The 22,788-nt window shown below is 43.0% G+C and overlaps 1 protein-coding gene across 1 annotated transcript in view; it reads right to left on the reverse strand.

Moving 5' to 3' along the window:
- The window catches only part of LOC126474485 (octopamine receptor-like), a 298,030-nt gene that overhangs the window by 36,696 nt on the left and 238,546 nt on the right, over positions 1-22,788 (reverse strand). Inside the window, exon 3 of the mRNA XM_050101958.1 lies at positions 7,642-7,730. Within this exon, the coding sequence (XP_049957915.1) occupies positions 7,642-7,730 (89 nt within the window). The remainder of the gene's footprint in view (positions 1-7,641; positions 7,731-22,788) is intronic.

Here is a 22,788-nt window from a genome sequence, read left to right on the forward strand (position 1 = left end):
ACGCTATAGCGTGGATGTGGCCCGTCGTGTATTCCATGCTTATCATCATTGCATGGTTTTGTCACGTATATCATTAGCGCTACAATTAATGTCAATTATTACTACTATTACTTACTTTTAAAGCCGGCCGGAGTGGACGAGCGGTTCTAGGCGCTACAGTCTGGAACTGCGCGACCGCTACGATCGCAGGTTCGAATCGTGCCTCAGGGATGGATGTGTGTGATGTCCTAAGGTTAGTTAGGTTTAAGTTATTCCAAGTTCTAGGGGACTGATGACCTCAGAAGTTAAGTCCCATAGTGCTCAGAGCCATTTTGAACTTACTTATAAGGGCTTCACCCCTCTTTCGCAGCTGCCCAGTATTCCCATTTCCTAGCTCTCACGATCATGGCCGTCTTCTCCTTTCAGATTTCGCTTCATCATCATTGTAATTACTCCGGTTTCCATATTAATCTCGTCCGTCCACGCGTCCTCCTTCCCGGTGGCGACCATTCTAGGATTGCTTTTGGCCATCGTCCTTGCTCCATTCACCATACATGGCCATACCATTGAAGAGATCTATTCTCAGTTCCTTGCACCACTATTTGGTCTATATTTATTATCTTCCTAATTTCCTCGTTTCTTCTCCGGTCTGTCTTGGATATTCTGGTTGCCCTCCTTATTTCATTCATCTCTCCTGCCTGTGCTGCTTCTCTACCGATCCTTCGGAGTCTATCCTTCTGCACGGTACGTTAGTATACTTTCCATTACTGTTTCCTGAATCCTCTTCTTTGTTTCTTTTGATAAAACTCAGCTCCACAGAACTCCATTTAGCATTTTAATTGCTCCTCTTGCCAGCTGGTTCCTGCGTTCCACATCTGCTTCACAGTTTCCAGAGAAATGCATAATCGATCCTAAGTATTTAAACTGCTTAATGTCTTTAACAGTTCCTTGCGACAATATATCCCTACCATCTTCTCCCACTACTAGATATTTCGTTTTGCTCATAATTATTCGAAGCGTGCCTCATTCAAACGCTTCCACTAACGTCTTTATCATAAATCTGACATTCTCTCTACTTTTTGCTATCAGTATTTGATCATCGGCAAATAATAATATGTAGGTTGTGCCACGCCGGAAAGAAATTCCCAGACCACCACATGATTGATTCCACCGTTCCATTGTATACTGCATATACATTTTAAACAGGGTCGGCGACGTACTGCAGTGCTGTCTCAGTCCTTTCGACGTTCGGAATGTCTCGCTGAACTTCCTCCCTACTTTAACTAATGCTTACCAATGGTTGTATATTCTCCGAATGAGGGATATTTGTTGTGTTTCTACACTTATATACGCCATCGTTTCCCATAATGCGTTGATAAGTACAGAATCATACGCTTTTTCTAAATCCACAAATGTTACGTGTACTTCCTAACCCTTAGAATACGCATTCTCACTTACTTGTCTAAGGCTAAAAGTATGACCCACGCAGGATCGTCCAACTGTAAAACCTGCCTGTTCCTCTCGCATCTTTCCCTCAATCTCTATGCTGACAAACAGGTTGGAGTATGAGATTGAGGGGATGTCTATTATTAGTTCATGAATTCGACCTGCACAAGAGCATGAGCATAATAAACCCTGAGAATATTTGCCAGTCTGGAGTTGTGTTGGTTGTAATCCTAAATCAGAAAAACTTGAAAAATTTTCGACGTTGCAAAAAAAAGTTGTTGACTCGTGTCATGTTCTCATTTCTTAGCGCTTGCAAGGGTTACCCGTGAGAGTATACATTAAAGATTATCGGAAAATAACAATGAGACACTGACAAACTGCTTTAACGCCATTCACGGTGTGGTAGGTACACTGGCTGGGAATTTTCAGACGGTTGTTGAGGACAGTAAAATAACAAGCTATTGATCGCATTCCACGTTAGACAGAATTGTTAATAGTCATGATTAGCGTACAAAACTGTACTTAATCTGGACAATGCATCTGCTGACACAATGGCTGTCGCGACTGTTAAAATGCGCCAGCTATGCTGCAAAATAATTCTATTCAACCATACTGTTTAACGTAGTAAACGCCTTTAACTAGCTCAAAAAAATTAGAAGAAGAAGAAAGAATTTTCATCAGATGAATTTCTTATTTGTCATTGAAACGAATATTATGCAATGGCAACTAGTTTAACCTCTGAGGGAAAGGTAAGTTGAATCCACTTGGATAAAACGCATTGAGATCCATGAAGAATATGCTGAAAAAACTAATTAATGTTTTCACAAGAAAGTACTTTATTCTTTTTTTACTTAACGTGTGACATCACCAACATAACCAAACTCGCAAAACTTTTGGTGTAATTATTGTTTCCTGAATAAATGTTTAATTGAGTCTGATCTCTAAAGTACAGAGTCAGAGAGTGTAGTTTCCTTGCTGTACCTAGCGACCTACTGAGATACATCGCACCCCGCTAAACTCACATTTTTACGTAATCTTCCTTCTCTTTAATCTGCAACGAACGAAATATTTCATTAACAAAGAGTAAAGCATTACACACAGTCGGGCTCTTGACCTGGTACCTCTCACCAGTATTGTCCCCCAGATTGCGGACAGAGGAGCCGTCAATAGCAGAATGTAGTAGTCCTGTAATGAAACGCAATAAAGAAGGTCTGGCTAATACAATACGCACGGTGCCCTAATTATGCCAACGACACCAATTAAAAATGCAAGAGCGGGCTGCTTTGAGTAAAGAAAGAAAGCTTTCCACTCTGGTTTTGTACCTACAGGTTTCGCAAGATGTCAGGCCCATTACATTAAGCTCTCAAGCGCCACAGCAAACTACTATTTTAGATCTTCGTCATAGTGAGTGATAAGGAGTTATTACGACCTCTTAGCAGCTGATAAACCTTCACATTACCATTTATTTCTGTGCCGTCACATGCGTCTGCATTCGCTCCTTCCATTGCTCAAACTACACTGTCTGATAAAAGAACGTGAAGTACCCCTTAAAGGAGGAGGGAACGAAATCAAACTTTACGGGTTGATGTTACGGCAATGATTACAAAATAGAGTCAAATTTACAAAACAGAGTCAAATTTAGAAACAACTTGGCGGTATGAGCCCACTCATCAGTATGACATTGCACCCAATCTGGACTGAATGCACGAAGTATTTCAGTTGGGAAGAGTGTCATGAATGAGGCAAGCTGGCCCACAACTGATGTGACTGATCCTTCATAGCCTGGATACCGGCACTGGGATGCAGCTGACTTCCGAGCTGGTCTCACAGATGTTCTATCGGGGACGACAGATTTGGGGATCTCACTGGCTACGAGAGTACCTCAACATCACACACACTGTTAATAGAGACACATACCATGTGTGGGCGAGCGTTGTCCTGCTGAAAAGGGGCCTCACAATACTGTCGCGTGAAACGTAACAAATGAAGATTCCTGATGTGTGGCCATGACACACCACTGTGGAGTCAGACTTCCCTCCATCACCACCAGCCATGACTTGGAACCATACTTGATGGCTCCCCACAACATGACACCAGGAATAGCATCGCTGTGCCTCTGTAAAACATTTGAATAATACGACCTCTCCCCATATCGCCACCATACTCGACGACGATGGTTGTCTGGGCTAGTGCAGAACCGAGATTCGCCGCTGAACACTGTGCAACGCCATTCATTAGCAGTCCACGCTTCCCAGTCAAGACACCACCACAAGGTAAGTCGTTTGTGTTAAATTTTAGCGTACACAATAGGACAGGCTGGCTCCAGCTAGTCTCCGACCAATTGTGCCGGATGACACAGAATGTTGCAGTGAGTCCACTACTTGATCTCGGACGGCAGGCACAGATGTGAAAGGGTTATGACGTGCTTCGTGCATATCAAGGTGATCGTCTCTTGCAGTGATTAGGCGTGGTCGATTGGAACCTTGACGACGAGTATTCCTACCCTCACGTTCCCATCCAGCACAACATCAGACCATTGTCACATCTGAATGCTCCGCAATCATGGATCTTGCTCGATTCGACCAACGGGCCAATTGAGAGACCCACAATGAGGCCCCTTTCAACCCTTTCAGGTGCTGCCTCACAAGAGTACGTGGCATCTCCGTGTCTTTCACCATAATTGCTCTACATCAAACGCTGTTCACGTCCCTTACATCCTTACCAGGCTCTTGAATAACACTAAACACGAAACATCTGGTGGCCGTTCTGCTACAGAGGATTACAACACCAATCATTCACATATGCGCCGAGTGTGTATATGTCGAAGTTAGACTGACATTTGATAATGTGTTCTGGGTGCTTCGCGTTTTTCGCCAGCTGTGTATTTCCCCGAGTCATTTTCAAAGAGGCTGCGCAGCAACTCCGCCATCTTATTCTTCCCGCAGGTCACGAGAATGCACTTAAATAAACTGCTCGTCTTCTGACATTGAGATGATCGATTTTGTTGAAGGTTGTCGAAGCGTACAAACACATTTTATGGTAGAGAATCTGTTGCCTGAACCGGTAAATACCAAACGACGCCTTGCTTGGTGTAAGGGGCGTAAACATTGGAGGATTGAGCAGTGGAAAAACGTTGTGTGGACTGACGAATCACGGTACACAATGTGGCGATCCGATGGCAGCGTTTGGGTATGGTGAATGCCCGGTGAGCGTCATCTGCCAGCGTGTGTAGTGCCAGCAGTAAGATTCGGAGGCGGTGCTGTTATGGTGTGGCAATGTTTTTCACGGAGGGGGCTTGCATCCCTTGTTGTTTTGCGTGGCACATCGATACCTCTCCTCAGTGCAGCACTCCGTGAAGAGTGGGCTGCCATTCCCCAAGAAACATTCCAGCACCTGATTGAACGTATGCTTTCGAGAGTGTAAGATGTCATGGAGGCTAAGGGTGGGCCAGCACCATATTGAATTCCAACATTACCGGTGGAGGGCGCCACGAACTTGTAAGTCATTTTCAGCCAGGCGTCCGGATAGTTTTGATCACATAGTGTATATCTCAGGACGTATTTCATCGTTGGGAAGTAGGAGTCGGTGAAAACTGCGGCGGGAGAGGATGGATAAGACATGGAGGTGCATGGAAGATGGAATGTGGATGTAGCGGCGCAGATGAGAACCTGGACTGGTGATTTGTGGATCGGAAATTGTGTGCTGGGACTGGGTTTTGTGGTTTACGTATGGGATTCGAAGGTGCTGTTGGAAGAGAATAGGTGTGGGCAGTGGATGAGTTCGTATAGGATGCGAGTTGCGGAATGTTTGTGGATTCGGAAGGTGAGGCGGAGTGAATGTCTTTCCAGGATTTCAATATAAACTGCAGCTGTCGTGGTATTATATAAAGCGTAGACGCTTGCAGTTGGTCGGTAATTACGTAATACTGTCGCAAATAGTGTCAACGTCTGCGCTGGTGGCGCCACCGATCCCTTAGTAGCGTAAACATTGCGGCGAATGTCTCTGCATCCTATCTGAATCGAGAGCTCACTTCCATGCACCGCTAAGATTATGTCCGCTCAAACATTCTTACTTCCCCAGCATGTAGGAGCCTGGGGCAAAACTTTTGTTTCGTCATACAATATTTTGTGTTTGTAAGGTTTTGCTCAGCAACTACAGATTTCTTCTGTTCTCCATTTTAATATTCCATTGATATTCTGCACAGCGGTAGGAAATTGTACGGATGGACTGACCGATGTAATGGCTTCCTCACTCACACGGGAAGTTATAAATCTCAGCTCCCCTCAGACCGATATTTTCCTTAACAGGGCGCAGATGGGAAGACATGGTATAAGACCTATTTTCCGACCTCCTAAGAAGATAAAAGAGATGTTACGCCCTGTTACAGACAGCTTCGGCATCAGGATTCCTGGAATTTACAACATCCCTTGTATGTGAACAAGCAAATACATCGGTCAGTTAATCCGTACGGTTTCTGACCGTTGCGCGGCTTATTAAAAATGGAGAACTAGTGAAATCGGCAGTTGTTAGGAACGTCTTTACAAACACCATACGTTGTTTTACCAAACAACATTTTTGTCCCAGACTCCCACATGCTGGGATTCTGCAGTTAAGGAAGCTGTAGAAGTAAGGATGTGAGAGAAGAACTTAACTGTGACAGAGGATGTAATCTTCGCGGTTCATGGAAGGGAGCTCTGAATGCAGAGAAAAGGGAGAGATATTCGTTGCAGTGTTTACGCTACTATGGGAGCGGTGGCGCCATCAGAGCAGACGTTGACGGCATCTGTGACGGCATTACCTAATTACCGACCACTAACAAGCTATCTATGGGTAATGAAAGGCCACCACTGCAGCAGTTTAGACAGTCAGTTGCTCCAGACTAAGACGATGGAGGTAATCGTCAAAAATCGAAGTTTTACCCTGAAATGAGGCAGCAAGAAGTCTGAGAATGTCTTATAGATACGATCATAAGCGCCTTCCGGTTTCTTTCTTGAAACTTATGTTCAAATGTGTGTGAAATCCTATGGGACTTAACTGCTAAGGTCTTCAGTCCCTAAGCTTACACACTACTTAACTTAAATTATCCTAAGGACAAACACACACACCCATGCTCGAGGGAGGACTCGAACTTCCGCCGGGACCAGCCGCACAGTCCATGACTGCAGTGCCCTAGACCACTCGGCTAATCCCGCGCGGCCTTGAAATTTATATTCGGCCAATGAATCATTCAGTCAATTAGCTTGTTTATTAAAGTTTCTGTCATCTAGTTGTAAATATACATGCATATTGATTGTTTTAAAGTATTAATTCACTTTATTTTGAGTACTTCATTTACAATCATCGCATATTCATTAGTTTTCTGTAAATATACAACAAACCGACGTTGATGAAGCCTTTGAAACCAACATTTACCTCTGGTGGGGACGGATTCGAACCATGTAAACCACTTTACAAGGAATCTGCATTGGAATTTCCACTCTCTGAGGAACTCAGCCAAGGGCTGACTTTTGTATGTTCCTATCAGCAAAGGGCCGAAATCAACCCTTTTCTAAACTCGCACCCAGTAGGGATCTAATCTTTTTTTGAATATATGGCAGTCCTCTTGCAAATGTAATCTCACACTCCACATAACTCCTTATAGTAAAACGCAGCTGCTCTCTCGGGGACAGACACCAGGACTAGAGCCAAAGGTCTGTTAACGTTAAGGAATACCGGTATTTGGCGAAAGGTCCATGTGTCAGTTCCTGCCGAATTAATATATGAGATGACGGTGGGCATCCCGAGGCATTCCAAAATTGCTGTCCTCCATTCCACATGCAGATTTCCAAGCTCATCCAGCCCCATATAGTGATTGATAACCCACAGGCCCTAGTCTGCCCTCTGTGTAGATGTTTTAGATAATTCCCTGTATGGTAGACATGTACGTCCTTTCAGTCACTCATTAGGCCAACAAACGACCCGCAACGAACTGCTCTGGAGTGTGAACAAGTGTGTTGAACCAACTAACAGTTACTAATTCGTTTCCTTTTAAAATATTTGCACTCATCATTCTTTGTACGACGAAGGAAATCTCCATCTATTACATTCTTTGGTGCTAACTCGGCGTCAAGTGAGGTACTAGTAGAGAGAATTCTGTAGGCGCCTTGCGACGTGGTGTTTCGTCGCTGTACAGACTCACTCGTCTACGTTTAAAATAGCTTTTAGCCGAAGGCTTACCTCGTACACCGGATGTGGCCGTCTTCACACTCGGAGGACGCCCGCTCCATGTCCGACTCGTCCTGGTTGCTCACCAGCCGGCTGTTTCTCTGCGAACAAGTGATTCAAGAATGAATGCGTCGTCAGCCTCTGTACTTGCTACAAGCAAATCACAACCAGACAACAATAAGGTAAACGGATCATCGATTGCTTCTTCAGGAAAGGAGTACCCACAGAAAATTCAGTTTATACTTTTGCGTGTAGTGCGGCAGGAGAGTTAATCGATAGGTCGAGAATAGTTGATATTTTCTTTGATTAAATAAAAAAAGCATTTTATTGCGTGGAGCTTGTAGTTCTTTTGCCGAAGCTGGAAAATTATGAGACAACTGGGAAAATACTTCTATTAGACCACAAAAAAGGCTCCTGTTTCAAAGACCCTTACTGAAAAGTGGGGCACCAGCTGATTCATTCCATCTTCCTCAGCATCTTTAAAATTTTGTCCATAAAGTTTGGCATAAGAATATATTCGCGCTCTTTTTAACACGCAACTCACCTCCCACTTCCATAAGCTCCCCTAACTAGAACTTGCTCACAGCCACTAGTCCATCACTGTAAGTGGCTCTTACCCATCCACTACCACTTGCCTGTTTTCACTCAGTCATTCAGCTCAACTCATTACCACTTTGTGTCTTCCTGTCACTGTCTCTTGTCTGTCAGGCACAGTCTCTTTCGTTCTGTCCTACCACTACTGTCTCCTCTCACTTTTCCTGTCTTCCTTTTGCTCTCTCTCTCTCTGCTGCTATCTCATTCATTCCTTCTCACTAGCACTGTTCCTACTCACTCTCACTATCACTCTCTTCTTCTCTAGTGTTATCATAGACTCTCTCTATCTTTATCACTGGCTCTATCCACTTCTACTTTCTCCTCCTCTTTATTCCTCTTCCATCGGCACTAAGTCCTTCATTCATTTCCTAGCACTGTTCTGTGACTGTCAACTATGTTCCTCTGCCACAGTGTTCTTCTCCTTTTCTCACACTGCCCTCCTCTCGTTCGCTCTTTCTGTAACACACCCATTGTCTACTATTTTCTTCCGTCTCTAGCCCATTGCCATTGTCTCCTTCTGTCTCGGCATAGAAAGCTCAAATATGTTCGTACACCAAAATTTATGGGAAAAATTGCAAAAACGCTGAGGATGGAAGAATGGGGCGTCTGGTACCCAGATTTCAGTGACAGTGTTTAAAAATGGGTATTCTCCTTTTTTTTTTTATTCCGAAGGAAGCATTTTTCCGCTGATTCCCTTCTTTTCCTTGCTATAGCAGGGCACGCCATTCATACGAAGATAACTTTAGGGGACAATAAAATATTGATAGTTTATTTATGCGAAATATAAATAACACAAACCTAATTTTACCCATCAGAGCGGATTTTACCTGCACAAATATCTTGTATGTGCTTCAGCACTCAACAGCGTTTTCTCAGAACCCCTCTGATGATAACGAAAACACTTTACAGCATACTTCTCTGTGGTGCGTCACTATATAAACAACATTTTCGCCTCAGACTAGATTTTACGTGCGTATTTTACGCATACAAGAAGGGTAATTTTGAAGCTCTTTACGTCGGAAATGGATGGAGATGCTTGATATTAGCAAGATTGTTCGACATTGGGATTTTAGAAATAAATCAATCGTACAAATTACGCCCATTTGCTGTGCATAGCCGTCTTGTAATCTGCGGCTTGGTTTTGGTTCCCATAAACTATGTTTGTGGGGTGTTTCTTGATAACTCATCAAGATTTTTCAAAACAGAAAGATGACACTTCTAGATTAGTGTCTAGAGAATACATCATTAAAATTTGGGCAATATGCTGTCTTCAGTCATTTAGATATCAGGTGCTGAGAAAATGGTGAAAATGCTTTTTACGAGTTTTCTCTGGAACCGCCCATGAACTATCCATAATCCCGTTGAGCCTCACCGTAGACCACATCTAATGCAGAAAGAACCAACTGATTTACTTCGTATTCTCCATCTGTCTAAGCTGGAGGAGGAGTGTAATATTCACATTCTGACCCTGTACTGTAGGTTAGTTACAGTAAGACAATCCTTCTGCTGGGTATACAAATGGTCTCTAGCCCAAGGGCTATGGAAAACAGTTTCGACTTGTCTATCAGATACCCGAGACATGAGCCCCGGAATGATACAGTTTTCATGCGCAGCGTTATGGTATGTTTTGGTAGTCCATGTTGTCGCATGGATACAGATTAGGGAAATGGCTCAACAATGGTTGACTTCATAACTAGCAAGAAGGAAGAAGAGGGTTATCCTCCATCGTCATGAAGATGGAAAGTGTTTGAATACGAATGACGTGCTGACTAAAAAATTTTTCTCTTAACGGATGTCATAAGTGTTGTAGCGAAAGCCGTGAACTTTAATGTAAATGATCTAGCTAAAAGTGTAGTCAGTAACATCAGCATATGTCTTTCAGAGTACAGATTAACTATTACCTGCAAAAAATCGCTATTGTGAAGCTTTTGACGAAACTCTTATAAAAGCAAAATTTTATTGTGTCATTAAGATCAAACAGTCAGTAAAGTCGGCCATTCTAATTTTTTAGGATTGATGGTAGATGAAAGCCGTTTTTAGAAGTACCGTGTTCATGATTTTGTGCAGACATTGAATGCTGCTATCTTCACTACAAGAATGATCTCTACCATCTAACACTGAAATGTGAAGACAAATGTACTTATCAAGAATATTCGTAGCCTAATAAAGGGTAGACTGAGAGATATGCGGCGTGTTGAACGTCGTGTAGGCCGTTGTTTAGGTGTCTCGGAATTCTAACTCTTTCCCATTCATATACATATATTCTACCATATGTGTTTCTTGCTGACAGTTTTGACGGATTTGAAAGAAACTGTAACAATAATTCAGTGAACACTAGACGGAAAACGAAGTCTTCATGATTAACACAATCTTAGGAATTCTATATGAAGGTGTGAACTATTCAACGGGTGTCGGAAAATCAGCTAAAGTTGAGAAACAATCCTAAATTACTCAAATACAAGTCGAAACGTTTCCTTGTGGCACTTTCCTGTTCCGTGCAAGTTTTACTCGCAGTCATTTAGAACTTCTCTCTGTAACGGTTTATTTATTCATACACTTTCTCAATATTTTTTGTATTTTATAAATTTCTTGATTCTTCTGCCCTCCTGCTCTCTACATGCATATGTAAATTGAAATCACTTGCTCGTGTCCGTCTGTAAATAGAGGCTAATCTCAGGAATTGCTGTAGGGATTTTCATCCAGTTTTAACTAATAGATACCCTGATTAACGAGGAGGTTTTTGCATATAATTTATAAATATTACGTTCAGGTTATCTGAATTATGATGAATAATTAAACGATGCCACTACCACCCAACGTATATCTGCTATAACTTGAGAGAGTATCAGTGCCTCATGAGCACAGCAAGCAGAATGTAATTTGCATCTGGTATGGTGATCTAGCAACAGAGTGTGCGTGGACGAAAACTGAAAGGCTGTGGGACTGAATCCTGGCTTGGTCACTGTTTTTCATGCTGCTTTTAAACCAGCATTCACCTCTCAGTGATGTTTTCCAAATGTGACGACCGTTTCAGACTGCCAATTTTTGCTTCCCTCACATTATGAACAGAAATTCGCAGTCTTAATTCATTGCAAATTCTTCGAACAACGTGTACTGAGTTACTCAACACTGAAGTGGCGTAACAAGTAGCGAAAATAAAACCTACCTCATCATCAGACTGTGATGTGAGACTTACAAGTTGAAGTAGTCAAATATTTTTAAACAGTAATCAACCTCCAATCGTTTGAGAACAATTGTATAGCGAAAAAAATTTGCGAATCCGAAATGTCTGGTGTTTCATTTTTCATGCTACAAGTGAGACGTTTTCCGAAAAACTACTTCAGCTTACTTACAGTACATTCATTCAGAAGCGCAGCAGATGATTCAGCTCTCAGCTTTCTGGCACTCTTGAATCAAATGTAGACATGGACACGAGCCTTTGGGTGGCACGGCGAAGTCTTCCATAAGGAATCCAGGACAAAGAATTGCGGCACTGAGTCTCAAGAATGCATCACAGTGCGAACTCAGCTTCGCAAGGGGTGTGCTGTAAAATGTACATCATGCGTGTTTTTTCTTGTATTTTATTTTATTTGTGGCCGTCATCCAGCCTCCAGTATATCTGCATCACTCACGCTATCACACACCCATGATTCTAATACGATATTTTCATTGGTTGTCCCCGTGTGATCCCAACATTGCCCTGAGATGTCATTCCAAACCTCAGTTATATATAGGAAACATAATATTCATGCCCCCCGACAACTTTCCTGCCGTGCGTTTCTTACATCACGCAAGTTATATGAAAGTGATGGTATTCAGGTACTTAACGATATACTCAGAAATTTATTCGGGTCTCTACGCTGTGGCCTGTTGACAAAATACGTCACACAAGACGTCTGGCTGTAGACACTTAATTCTACCAGTGCGAAGACGGGCCGGGTGGCTAGTTTTTTTGTAAATATTCAAATCAGTAATCTGTAAACTGTGTACCGACTCGCTCCATCATCAAGTAGCTTTGGTTTAGCCCATTGAGGCTAATAAATAAATAAAAGACGAGCACGCTTGCACAGTTTCCTCAAGTGCTCCTTCCTGCCGATAACACACAGAAATACAAGTTCAAATTACGTCATCTGTAAAAATTTACAAGCTTAATCCGTAAAACTGAGGGCATTCAGCCGTAATAAAACTTTGTCTGCTGCTAATATTTGAGCTGTAAGCTGTTCAGCTACCTTTGGAGGGAGCCGGAGATAACTGAGCAGTTTACGGATCAAATATTAGCAGCAGACAGAGTTGGCTTAGGGATGAATTCCGGGAATTTTACAGACCAAGTAATATGTCGTAAGAACATGAAGATTCACATCAAATTTATAAGCTTCTTGCACTTATTCTGCAACTGATGCTTTACTGTACACACTCACAGATGTCTGCAAGGCAGGGCTCAAGTAGCAAAATACTCGCCGGCATCTATGTAGACGATGCAATCAGCTGAATGAGTGACGCTTATTGACTTTTGTCAACCAGTTACAGTCACGTACAGGTAGTGAGTGAGAAACAACCGACAACACCACACAATACGAGCAGACGATTTGTAGAAACACTTCTACCTGTCTCCAACACTCTGCATATTCATATACATACACTCTGAGACAAAAAAAGAGCGATGCACCAGGAAGGAATTACCTGAATGGGACGGAAATTGGTAGATGTGACGTGCATGTACATCAGGAGAAGGCCCTGACAGCGGTGGGATATCAACCTGATTGCCATCCGCCATACAGTCCGACAACCAGGAGTGATGGTCTAGCGTGCAATCCCCCTTCTTAGCGCGACCCCTTGTCATCCGCAGTATCCTAACGCATAGCGTTAAGTCGATGACATCCCACGCTCCATTTCGTTGTCCTGCGTAGCAAGACATCCTGGCCCTACATTTCAGCAAAATAATGCCCGCTCGCACAGGGATTTTCTACTGCTCGTTGTCGTGTTTTCCAAACCCTGCCTTGGCCAACAAAGACGCCGGATCTCTCCCCAAATGAGAACGTTTGCACCATTATAGGTAGGACCCTCCAACCATCTCGGCATTTGGACGATCAACGCGCCAATTGGACAGAACCTGGCCCGATATCCGTCAGGAGGACACTGGAAATTTGTGGTAGGCCTAAGTTCCTATGGGACCAAACTGCTGATATCATAGGTCCCTAGGCTTACACACTACTTAATCTAACTTAAACTAACTTCACAACGGACAACATACACACCCATGCCCGAGGGAGGACTCGAACCTCTGACGGGGGGAGCCGCGCGAACCGTGGCAAGGCGCCAAGACTTCGCGGCTACCCCACACGTCTCAGGGGGACATCTAACAACTCTATGGATCAATGGTAGTGAGTGAGCATAAGGGCTAGCATAAGGGCCGATGGTGGACCATTGCGTTATTGACTTGCTCAGTTTGTGAAGCTCTTTCTCTTTAATAAATCAGTCATTTTTATTGTCTGTACGTGTTGTTCACATCTATCGATTTCCTTTCCATTCTGATGGTTTCTTCGTGGTGCGTCTTCTCCTTTTTTATTTCTTTTTCTTAGTGTGTATGTAAACTGCTGATGGAGAAATCAGGCATCGAAAATCATAAGCATCGTTTTAAAAATGTTCAGTAAGCACATCCTCTGTATTTTTATGGACAGATGCTTTTCTGTCTTGTGCTAATATCTAATTCAGTCATTTTCGCATACTACTTAAGTCGTGATTTCACCGAATTTTTGAAAGGTTTGAGATTAATATATTCAGTAAATTGCTTTTTTAAAAGGTTTGGTTTTCGTAATTGCCTTTTTTAATTTTATTTTTGACACTCTCGTGCCTGTTGGGATTTTACAGCAAAGAGCAGTTAAGCCTTTAACCATGAGGAACTATTCCTTAGTTGCATCTTATCCATCCGTACGAAGGGCGGTACTATCGCCTCACTCTAAATGGCACAGCCGTCTTGTAAAACAATCCAGGCTAAATAACTTTTGTATTTTATATGTGGATAGAATGTCAATAAAACCGATACTAAACATTGCGGTACTTGGGCCAGCGTTGTATCTAGCAATGTTGTGATTATATGAACCTCTCTCAATTTGCCCACGAGAAGATTCTTTAACTTTGCATCAACGCGAGTCGATTAGAATGAAGATAATTTACACACCCAAACCCCACATGCAGTAGCCCCCGGACTTTTTAGTGAGTGCTTGTTGTGACCTTGGTAAGTCTATCAGACTGCTATCTTACTCTAAACCGTAATCTGAACTATACCGCACATCACTCTCTCTCGCAACTGACTCGAACGCAGCATGGCTGCTGAGTCACTGTTGCTGCGTACACATAACTTCTGTTTCATAAATGTAAAAAATATCCGTAGTCTATGTCAAATATATGAAACTGATAAAATAAAGCATACTGTCCATCGGTTGTCCATACAACTACAAAAACAAATACTGGATTAGATTGTGGTGAAGTGGCTCTGAGCACTATGGGACTCAACTTCTGAGGTCATCAGTCCCCTAGAACTTAGAACTAGTTAAACCTAACTAACCTAAGGACATCACACACATCCATGCCCGAGGCAGGATTCGAACCTGCGACCGTAGCCGTCTCGCTGTTGCAGACTGCAGCGCCTAGAACCGCACGGCCACTACGGCCTGTAAGAATCTCATTGTTTTCACTTTCAGAGAAGTGAAATAATGAACTGTTACCAGTAGCTGCCTACCCCCGTATTATACTATATTGCAGACGAAATGCAGGATAAACCGCTTCTTAAAACATGCGGATAGTGACATAGCCCACAGTAACGTTTGCACAGAAACCTTGTCGAGGCATACGCGATATTAACGTTCTACATCTTTACTGTTCATGTCTACATATTTATATATGTCACCTTAACGATGAGCAAATTTCTCCCAACAAAATACCAGTTTGTTAATACCGTCGCTACAGGAAGTCTGATATCGTTGACGGGGCCACAATGTCACCTCTTATTGCACCGCTTCATCACTATCAAAGTAAAGCTCTCGAAGGTTTTCTTTAAGTTTTGGAAACAGATGAAAATCGGTTGGGACCAAATCGGGACAGTATGGAGGATGACCGATGACAGTGAATGCATGCCCGTTTGATTATTGTAGATGTGGCAGCGGTCGTGTGGTCTGGCATTGCCATGCAGACGGAGAGCGTGCTCCATGTGTGGACGATTACAGTACGTTTTTCCTCACGCACCAACATACACTACAGAAAAAAAAAACCTGGTGCATCTGGAAACACGACGTCGACTTTAACCCCATAACGGTATGTGCCACCTGGGGGGGGGGGGGGGGAGATAATAGACGTCCTGATAACGGTTTCAACGTCGTCCCCTAACAGATAAAGTAGTGGCATAGTTACCAGAGCACCATCTGTGTCCACCAATTTAATAGGAAATGCTCACAGCCAGAGAGCTCAATGTGCTGCAGACGTGTGAAGCAAGCAGGCAATCATGACACTGGGATGCACTAGTGCCTTCTACTCACCAAATTAGCGAGTTTGAAAGGGTCAGAGTGGCAGGATGGTCCTTTCGGGGACCTGCCACGCAAGTTGGACGTGCTGCGTCACATATGCAGCGATGCTGGTATCAGTGATTCCGTGAATATTACGACAGCCGTAGGTGGCGTTCTGAAAGTCCATGCAGCACAGAAGCCGGCCAGGATCGTCGTATCGTAAGGGCAGCAGTGGCAGACCGTACAGTTACCACAGTCCACATAAGAGATTTTGTTAGTGCAGACGTGTCAACACAAATTGTTTCGATCTGGTTATTACCAATGGGACTACAGACACGCACACCTCTGGCCCGTCTTCCACTCAAGACAAGGCATCGTCGTGCGCGGTTCGACTGGAGCTGGCAGAGGCAAGATGGAATAGCGTGTAGTGTTCTTCGCCGATGAAAACAGGAACGAAAATAATGGTCGCCTGCACTCACGACGAATACGTGATGAGCGCTGTCTCGTAGAGTGCATTCGTCTTTGACACACTGGCCCCATCCTACGCCTTATGGTCTGGGATGCCGGAGTCAGAAGAACGAAAATTCCCCAAGACTGGCTAAGTTTCACGGAAGCTCGAAATTTGGTGCGGACGTCAGTGCGAGATGCTTTTAGTTTACACAATGAAATATTGTCTCAAAATATGGTAGAAAAACCAAAGAGGTTCTGTACGTATGTGAGATACACCAGTGGCGAAAGACAGTCAATGCCGTCACTGCGCGATACCGATGGAAATGTTACCGATGATGGTGCCACTAAATCTGAGTTACTAAATACAGTCCGCAGCTCGTGGTCGTGCGGTACCGTTCTCGCTGCCCGCTCCCGGGTTCCCGGGTTCGATTCCCGGCGGGGTCAGGGATTTTCTCTGCCTCGTGATGACTGGGTGTTGTGTGATGTCCTTAGGTTAGTTAGGTTTAAGTAGTTCTAAGTTCTAGGGGACTGATGACCATAGATGTTAAGTCCCATAGTGCTCAGAGCCATTTGAACCATTTACTAAATACAGTTTCCCGTAATTGCTTTAAGAAAGAAGACAGAGTAAATATTCCAGAATTCGAAACCAGAACAGCTGTTACCATGAGTGACATAAAAGTAAATATCTTAGGTGTTGCGAAACAACTCAAATCAAGAAAGGTAAGTCTTCTGGTCCAGATGGTATACCAATTAGGTTCCTCTCAGAGTATGCAGGCACAATAGCGCCTTTCGTAGCAATCATATACAACCACTCACTTGACGAAAGGCCTGTTCCCAAAAACTGTAAAGTACCACAGGTCACACCAATATTCAAGAAAAGAAATAGGAGTAGCCCATTGAATTACAGACCCATATCACTGACCTCAATTTGCAGTAGGATTTTGGAGCGTATACTGTACTCGAACATTATGAATCACCTTGAAGAAAATGACTTATTGATACATAACCAACACGAATTCAGAAAATGTCGTTCTTGTGCATCACAGCTAGCTCTTTATTCCCATGAAGTAATGAGTGTTGTCGACAGGGGATCTCAGGTTGATTCCATATTCCTAGATTTCTAGAAAGTTTTTGATATCGTTCCTCACAAGCGACTATTAATCAAATTGCATGCATATGAGTATCGTCTCAGTTGTGTGACTGGATTAATGATTTCCTCTCAGAGAGGTCACAATGCCTAGTGATAGACGGTAAATCATCGAGTAGAACAGAAGTGATACCTGACGTTCCGCTAGGTAGTCTCATAGGCCCTCTGCTGTTCCTGATTTACATAAATGATCTAGGTGATAATCTGAGCAGCCCCCTCAGATTGTTTGCAGATGACGCTGTAATTTACCGTCTAGTAAAATCATCAGACCATCAATTATAATTACAAAATGATCTAGAGAGAATTTCTGTATGGTGCGAAAAGTTGCAATTAGCACTAAACAAAGAAAAGTGCGAGGTCATCCACTTGGGTACTAAAAGAAATCCGATAAATTTTGGGTATACGATAAATCGTACAAATCTAAGGGCTTTCAGTTCGACTAAATACCTAGGAATTGCAATTACCAGCAACTTAAATTGGAACGATCACATACATAGTACTGTGGGGGAGGCGAAACAAAGACTGCGCTTTGTTGGCAGAACACTTAGAAGATGCGACAAATCCACTAAAGAGACAGCCTACATTACACTTGTCCGTCCTGTACTGGAACATTGCTGCACGGTAATGGATCCTTGTAGGATTGACGGAGGACATCGAAGAAGTGCAGCTCGTTTCGTGTTATCGCGCAATAGGGGTGAGAGTGTCACTGATATGATACGCGACTTGGGGTGGCACTCTCTGAAACAAAGGCGGCTTTCTTTGCGGCGAGATCTATTTACGAAAGTTCAATCACCTACTTTCTCTTCAGAAAGCGTAAATATTTTGATGACACCCACCTACGTAGGGAGAAATGATCATCATAATAAAATAAGAGAAATCAGAGCTCGAATGGAAATATTTAGGTGTTCCTTTTTCCCACGCGCCATTCGAGAGTGGAATGGTAGAGAAGTAGTATGAAAATGGTTCGATGAACCCTCTGCCAGGCACTTAAGTGTGAATTGCAGAGTAACCATGTAGATGTAGATATAGATATAGAAGCTATAACTACTATTCGCCTTTGATGTTTCTGGAGGGCACGCTAACAGGCGCTCGGTACGTGCAGAATGTTGTTAGACCATTTCCTTTGCCGTACTAGAAGGGGAAGGTGATGTGTTGTTCCAACAGGATAATGCTCGCCCACGAAGTGCCCGTGAAACTCAACGTGCTCTGCAACACGTACAGCAACTTCACTGGCCAGCACGATCACTGAAATTGTCTCCAACCGAGCACGTGTGGGATACGATGGGACGGGAGAGACCGTGCGCCTTGACACCCAACAACTCTTACAGAACTACGTGAATACGTCACGCAGGCGTGACATAACATATCCCAGGACAGTATTCGCCATCTGTTTGATAGATGCTAGAATCAGCACCTGCATTGCCGCCCATGGAGGCTACACCACGTACTAATATGGGTGTTTCAGGATGGGTCGATACCTGGTACCTCAGAACCGCCTCTGCTGTTGATCTGTAAATGTAATCATGCACTGTTGCCACAATAAACCTTGAGTGAATTGGAAACCCTTAATAAGATGCACTAATTTTTATTTCGGCAGTGTGATTATATTGGGCACCACCACGTTACACGTTACAATTCGGAGCCCTGTTGCGGCTGTGGGTTGCAGATATGTAGCCACGAAGAATAAAGACGTAGAATGCTAATATTGTTTGTTTTGTTCAAAAATCTTTAAGAGGTTTCAAACAAAAAAAGTTCGGAGGCATTACTTTCCAGCATGCCCGCGTATTAAATCTGAAACCAAATTTTGAAGAAACACCGTAGCACGACGATCATTATTAGGTTAACGTCGCCTGATGGACTGATATCTGTACGGTGCTGGCAACCTTTACCTTCGTTTACAGCGCAGTACCGAGCAATTTTATTTTGTTGACATGTTTAAAGCGTAACATTAGAAGGCTTATTCCAATGTAAACTTTATTTCTCGAACTCTGGAATGCGCTAATTAAGACAGTAGAGGCTTCCGTCTCATTGTGTAGATAAAGTTATATGTTAACCACACAGAGAAATACATCTTTGCTTACGGGGGACATGTGAAAACTTCTTTGATTGCGAAGAGATTTGGTTTGTATCAATAAAACGTGAAACACACATTCTGAACAAGTAATTATTGACGAGATTTTGATATTTTCAATTTTATGCCGAGCATCTGAAATCCGGTTATAGAATTACTAAAAAACGCATGTTCGCTTTACCATACGCGTTTCGTTTTTGTTCATTTGAAACAGCATCACTCGTCTGAAATCGAGCATATATATAATTTGGTTTGCTTCTCGATTTAAAAGCATAGGAATACTTACAGAAAGTGTATGCAGATGACACTTCCAGGTGTAAGCGAAAATCAGACAAAAATGCTGTAAATGAAAGAGACATGTAATTGTCTTCTGAAACAAACTCTGTTAAGTCTAGATGTAAACCAAACTAGTAAATATTTTTCGTTCCAAACCACTATAGGTCTTTTAAATGAATAAAGCGGAACGCACGTGGCAAAATGTTTCAAACTTTTTAGCAGTAGCAAAGATGATTTTGAAATAACTGTAACAATTGTTAAGTAAATACCGCCAATACGGCCACAGAAATGAAAAATAAAATGATTGGTACGGGTAAGGAATGAAGATAGGTGGTGCCATGAAAATCATGACAAAAATAGGTCACTCGGTAAAGTGTGAAAGAAAAACAGCTAGGAATCTGATACGGATTTGGCATCGGAATAGCGGGTACAAATTTCCCCCACAGGAAGACGTCCTCACTGTACAATTTTCTTAATATTTTAAGGCGTCACTTACATTCCTAATGTGCAAAGAAGAACACAGCTTCAGAACAAAAATATTTTGACATTTTTCATCATCTTGCGAGTATTCAACGGACGGCGCCGTTTCTAGCTTCCCGTGTTCCACTTCTTGCGATCCTGCCACTCTCGTTCTTGTAGTCCTCGGGCAGCCATTATTCCTCTTGGGTTGGCTACATTCTTTTGTTTCCACTGTGGTCCACTGCCGCACTTTCTTCGGCCGTCGGCTATCGTCCACCCTTCCTAGGTGTCCACACCATTTTAGAAGTATCATCTCTAAGGTGTCTGTTATTGATTTATCGACATCTATAGCCTCTCTAATGTTGGTATTTGGTACACAGTTCAGATTGGAGACACCACAACTACACCTGCAGAACTGCATCTCTAGTGCAAGCAGCTTACCCATGTTTCTGCTCTGTGAGTAGCGACATTTTCAAAAACAGAACGTTATATCACCTCGTTGTTTGCTATTCCAAAGGACCGAGTTCAGCTGTAGTCCTGCCCTCCTGTCCTGCACTGTTTTATAGTTTGTATCATTTTCATTTTTTCCCTTTGCTGACATAACCCGCAGATACTTAAGAGACTTACATTCCGGAATCGTACTGGCTCCAACCTAAAACTAGTCTATAGTATTCTCGCCCACATTAGATATTCGGTTTTTGTCAACCTAATTGTGAGACTCCGTCTTTCATACCTGTCTTCCAACTTTAGAATCATCATTCTGGTCCCTTGCTACGATTATCTTGTCATCAGCAAAGGAAAGTGTGTCGAGATTTCATACCCCACAGGTAGTTGCAGCCGGCTGCTGTGGCCGAGTGGCTCTAGGCGCTTCAGTCGGGAACCGCGGTGCTGCTACGGTCGCAGGTTAGAATCCTGCCTCGGGCATGGGTATGTGTGATGTCCTTAGGTTGGTTAGGTTTAAGTAGTTCTAAGTCTAGGGGACTGATGACGTAATATGTTAAGTCGCATAGTGCTTAGAGCCATTTGAACCATTTGAAGGTAGTTCCATGCCCCCACATTTTACCCTCCAGGCTTTAAGTACTTCCTTGTCATGGATTTGAAACAGTGTAGGTGCAATGCTACGCTCTTGGAATAGCCGTACTGTAACAGCGAACTCCAGTGACACTGAAATTCATAGTTTGACGGTACTCACTCAGACCGTACGGATTAACTACTTTGATGTAAATAATTGAGACGCCACTATTCTTCGTATTTGTCCACAGATTTTTTGTGGTACCGTATCATGGGCCTTCTGCAAATCCATGAACACTAAATGAGTCTCTAATCCTCTGGAAATTCTCTTCTCTGTTATATTTAGCAATGTGAATGTTTCATTAATACATGAGCTGTTCTTCAGATATTATACCCTCCATATCTATTCTCTGTTTTAAGATTCTCTCAAATAATCGCGCTAGTGATGGTATCATGCTTATGCCCCTGTAATTTCGACAGTCCTGTGTATTCCCATTGTTATTAATTAAAGTACTAACAGACCTGCTCCATTTTTGGGCCACCTTGTCCCCTTCCAAACCCTTATTATAAAGTCGGGCTAAGATATCATACACAACCATAGGAGCTGTATTTATTAATTCCATGTTTATTCCGTCTGGAAGTAGTGATGTCCCGTTTTCCATATGCTTCACAACTTTACAGATTGTTTTGCGAGGTTATATGTCGTGCAAACTGATGTTCGTCTTCCCCCGTCAAATCTGACATACGCTGAATAAATTCCTTTCTCTTCCTCATTAAGAGGGCTTGGTAATACTTTGCCCACTCCCCCATGGGTATTAGAGTAATACTAGCACTACCTTTGCTTTCAAGTCTAATTTTCGCTAAGCATTAGTGTGCGTTGTCCTCGCCATAGCGATTTTCCTGAAGTCTTTGTGCCACTAAAACGCTAGGACGTACATTAGTCTGGCAATAGTTTAGGGTAATTGTTAGCGGTGGGCCGCTATGCAATAAAACCGGTCTCCGATCCAGTCTTTAATGGCGAAGTTCAAATCCGATGGCCGCCTGTGATTGTCTGGGAAGTAGTTTTGCGAACCCGAATCGGAATTTTCCGCTAGGAAATGGCACACTCTCCGTGTTCGCTCGTGCGCGGAGCCAATCAGAGCAGCGACAGCCGCAGCGCTCCCCCTCCCCCTCCCCCTCCGCCCCACATGCCAATCCCGCTTACTTACTTGCGTATCTGGAACGCGAGGCAACGGTACCCAGGGCCCCGCCCATGTCGTACAATAGCGGCAGCGTAGTACGAGCTGTTATTGACACAGCAAACTGTATGACTCATTCCATTCAACGCTTCGATATCATGCGACTGCTTTCAGGAATCGTATTTACTGTCTTTATTTTTATGTTTGTTGCATAGTGTAAAACACTTTACATTATTGAGGAACTAAAGGAATGAACGTCACACAAAGAGAAGTTTTACTGCTGTCAAATCATTATCATCATTACCAACGATTTGACATGCACTGCTAGATAAGGTTATCCACAAGACTTGTCCATACATACATTACCTCTCGAAATCCAACAGCGGGGTCCGATGGTTCATCTACCATTCATTCACATGGATACATATTAATTTCATTTTTATTACACTAATAAATACGTCTTCCACTACATTC

The sequence above is a fragment of the Schistocerca serialis genome, chromosome 4 (assembly GCF_023864345.2).
Source record: "Schistocerca serialis cubense isolate TAMUIC-IGC-003099 chromosome 4, iqSchSeri2.2, whole genome shotgun sequence".
NCBI lineage: Eukaryota > Metazoa > Arthropoda > Insecta > Orthoptera > Acrididae > Schistocerca > Schistocerca serialis.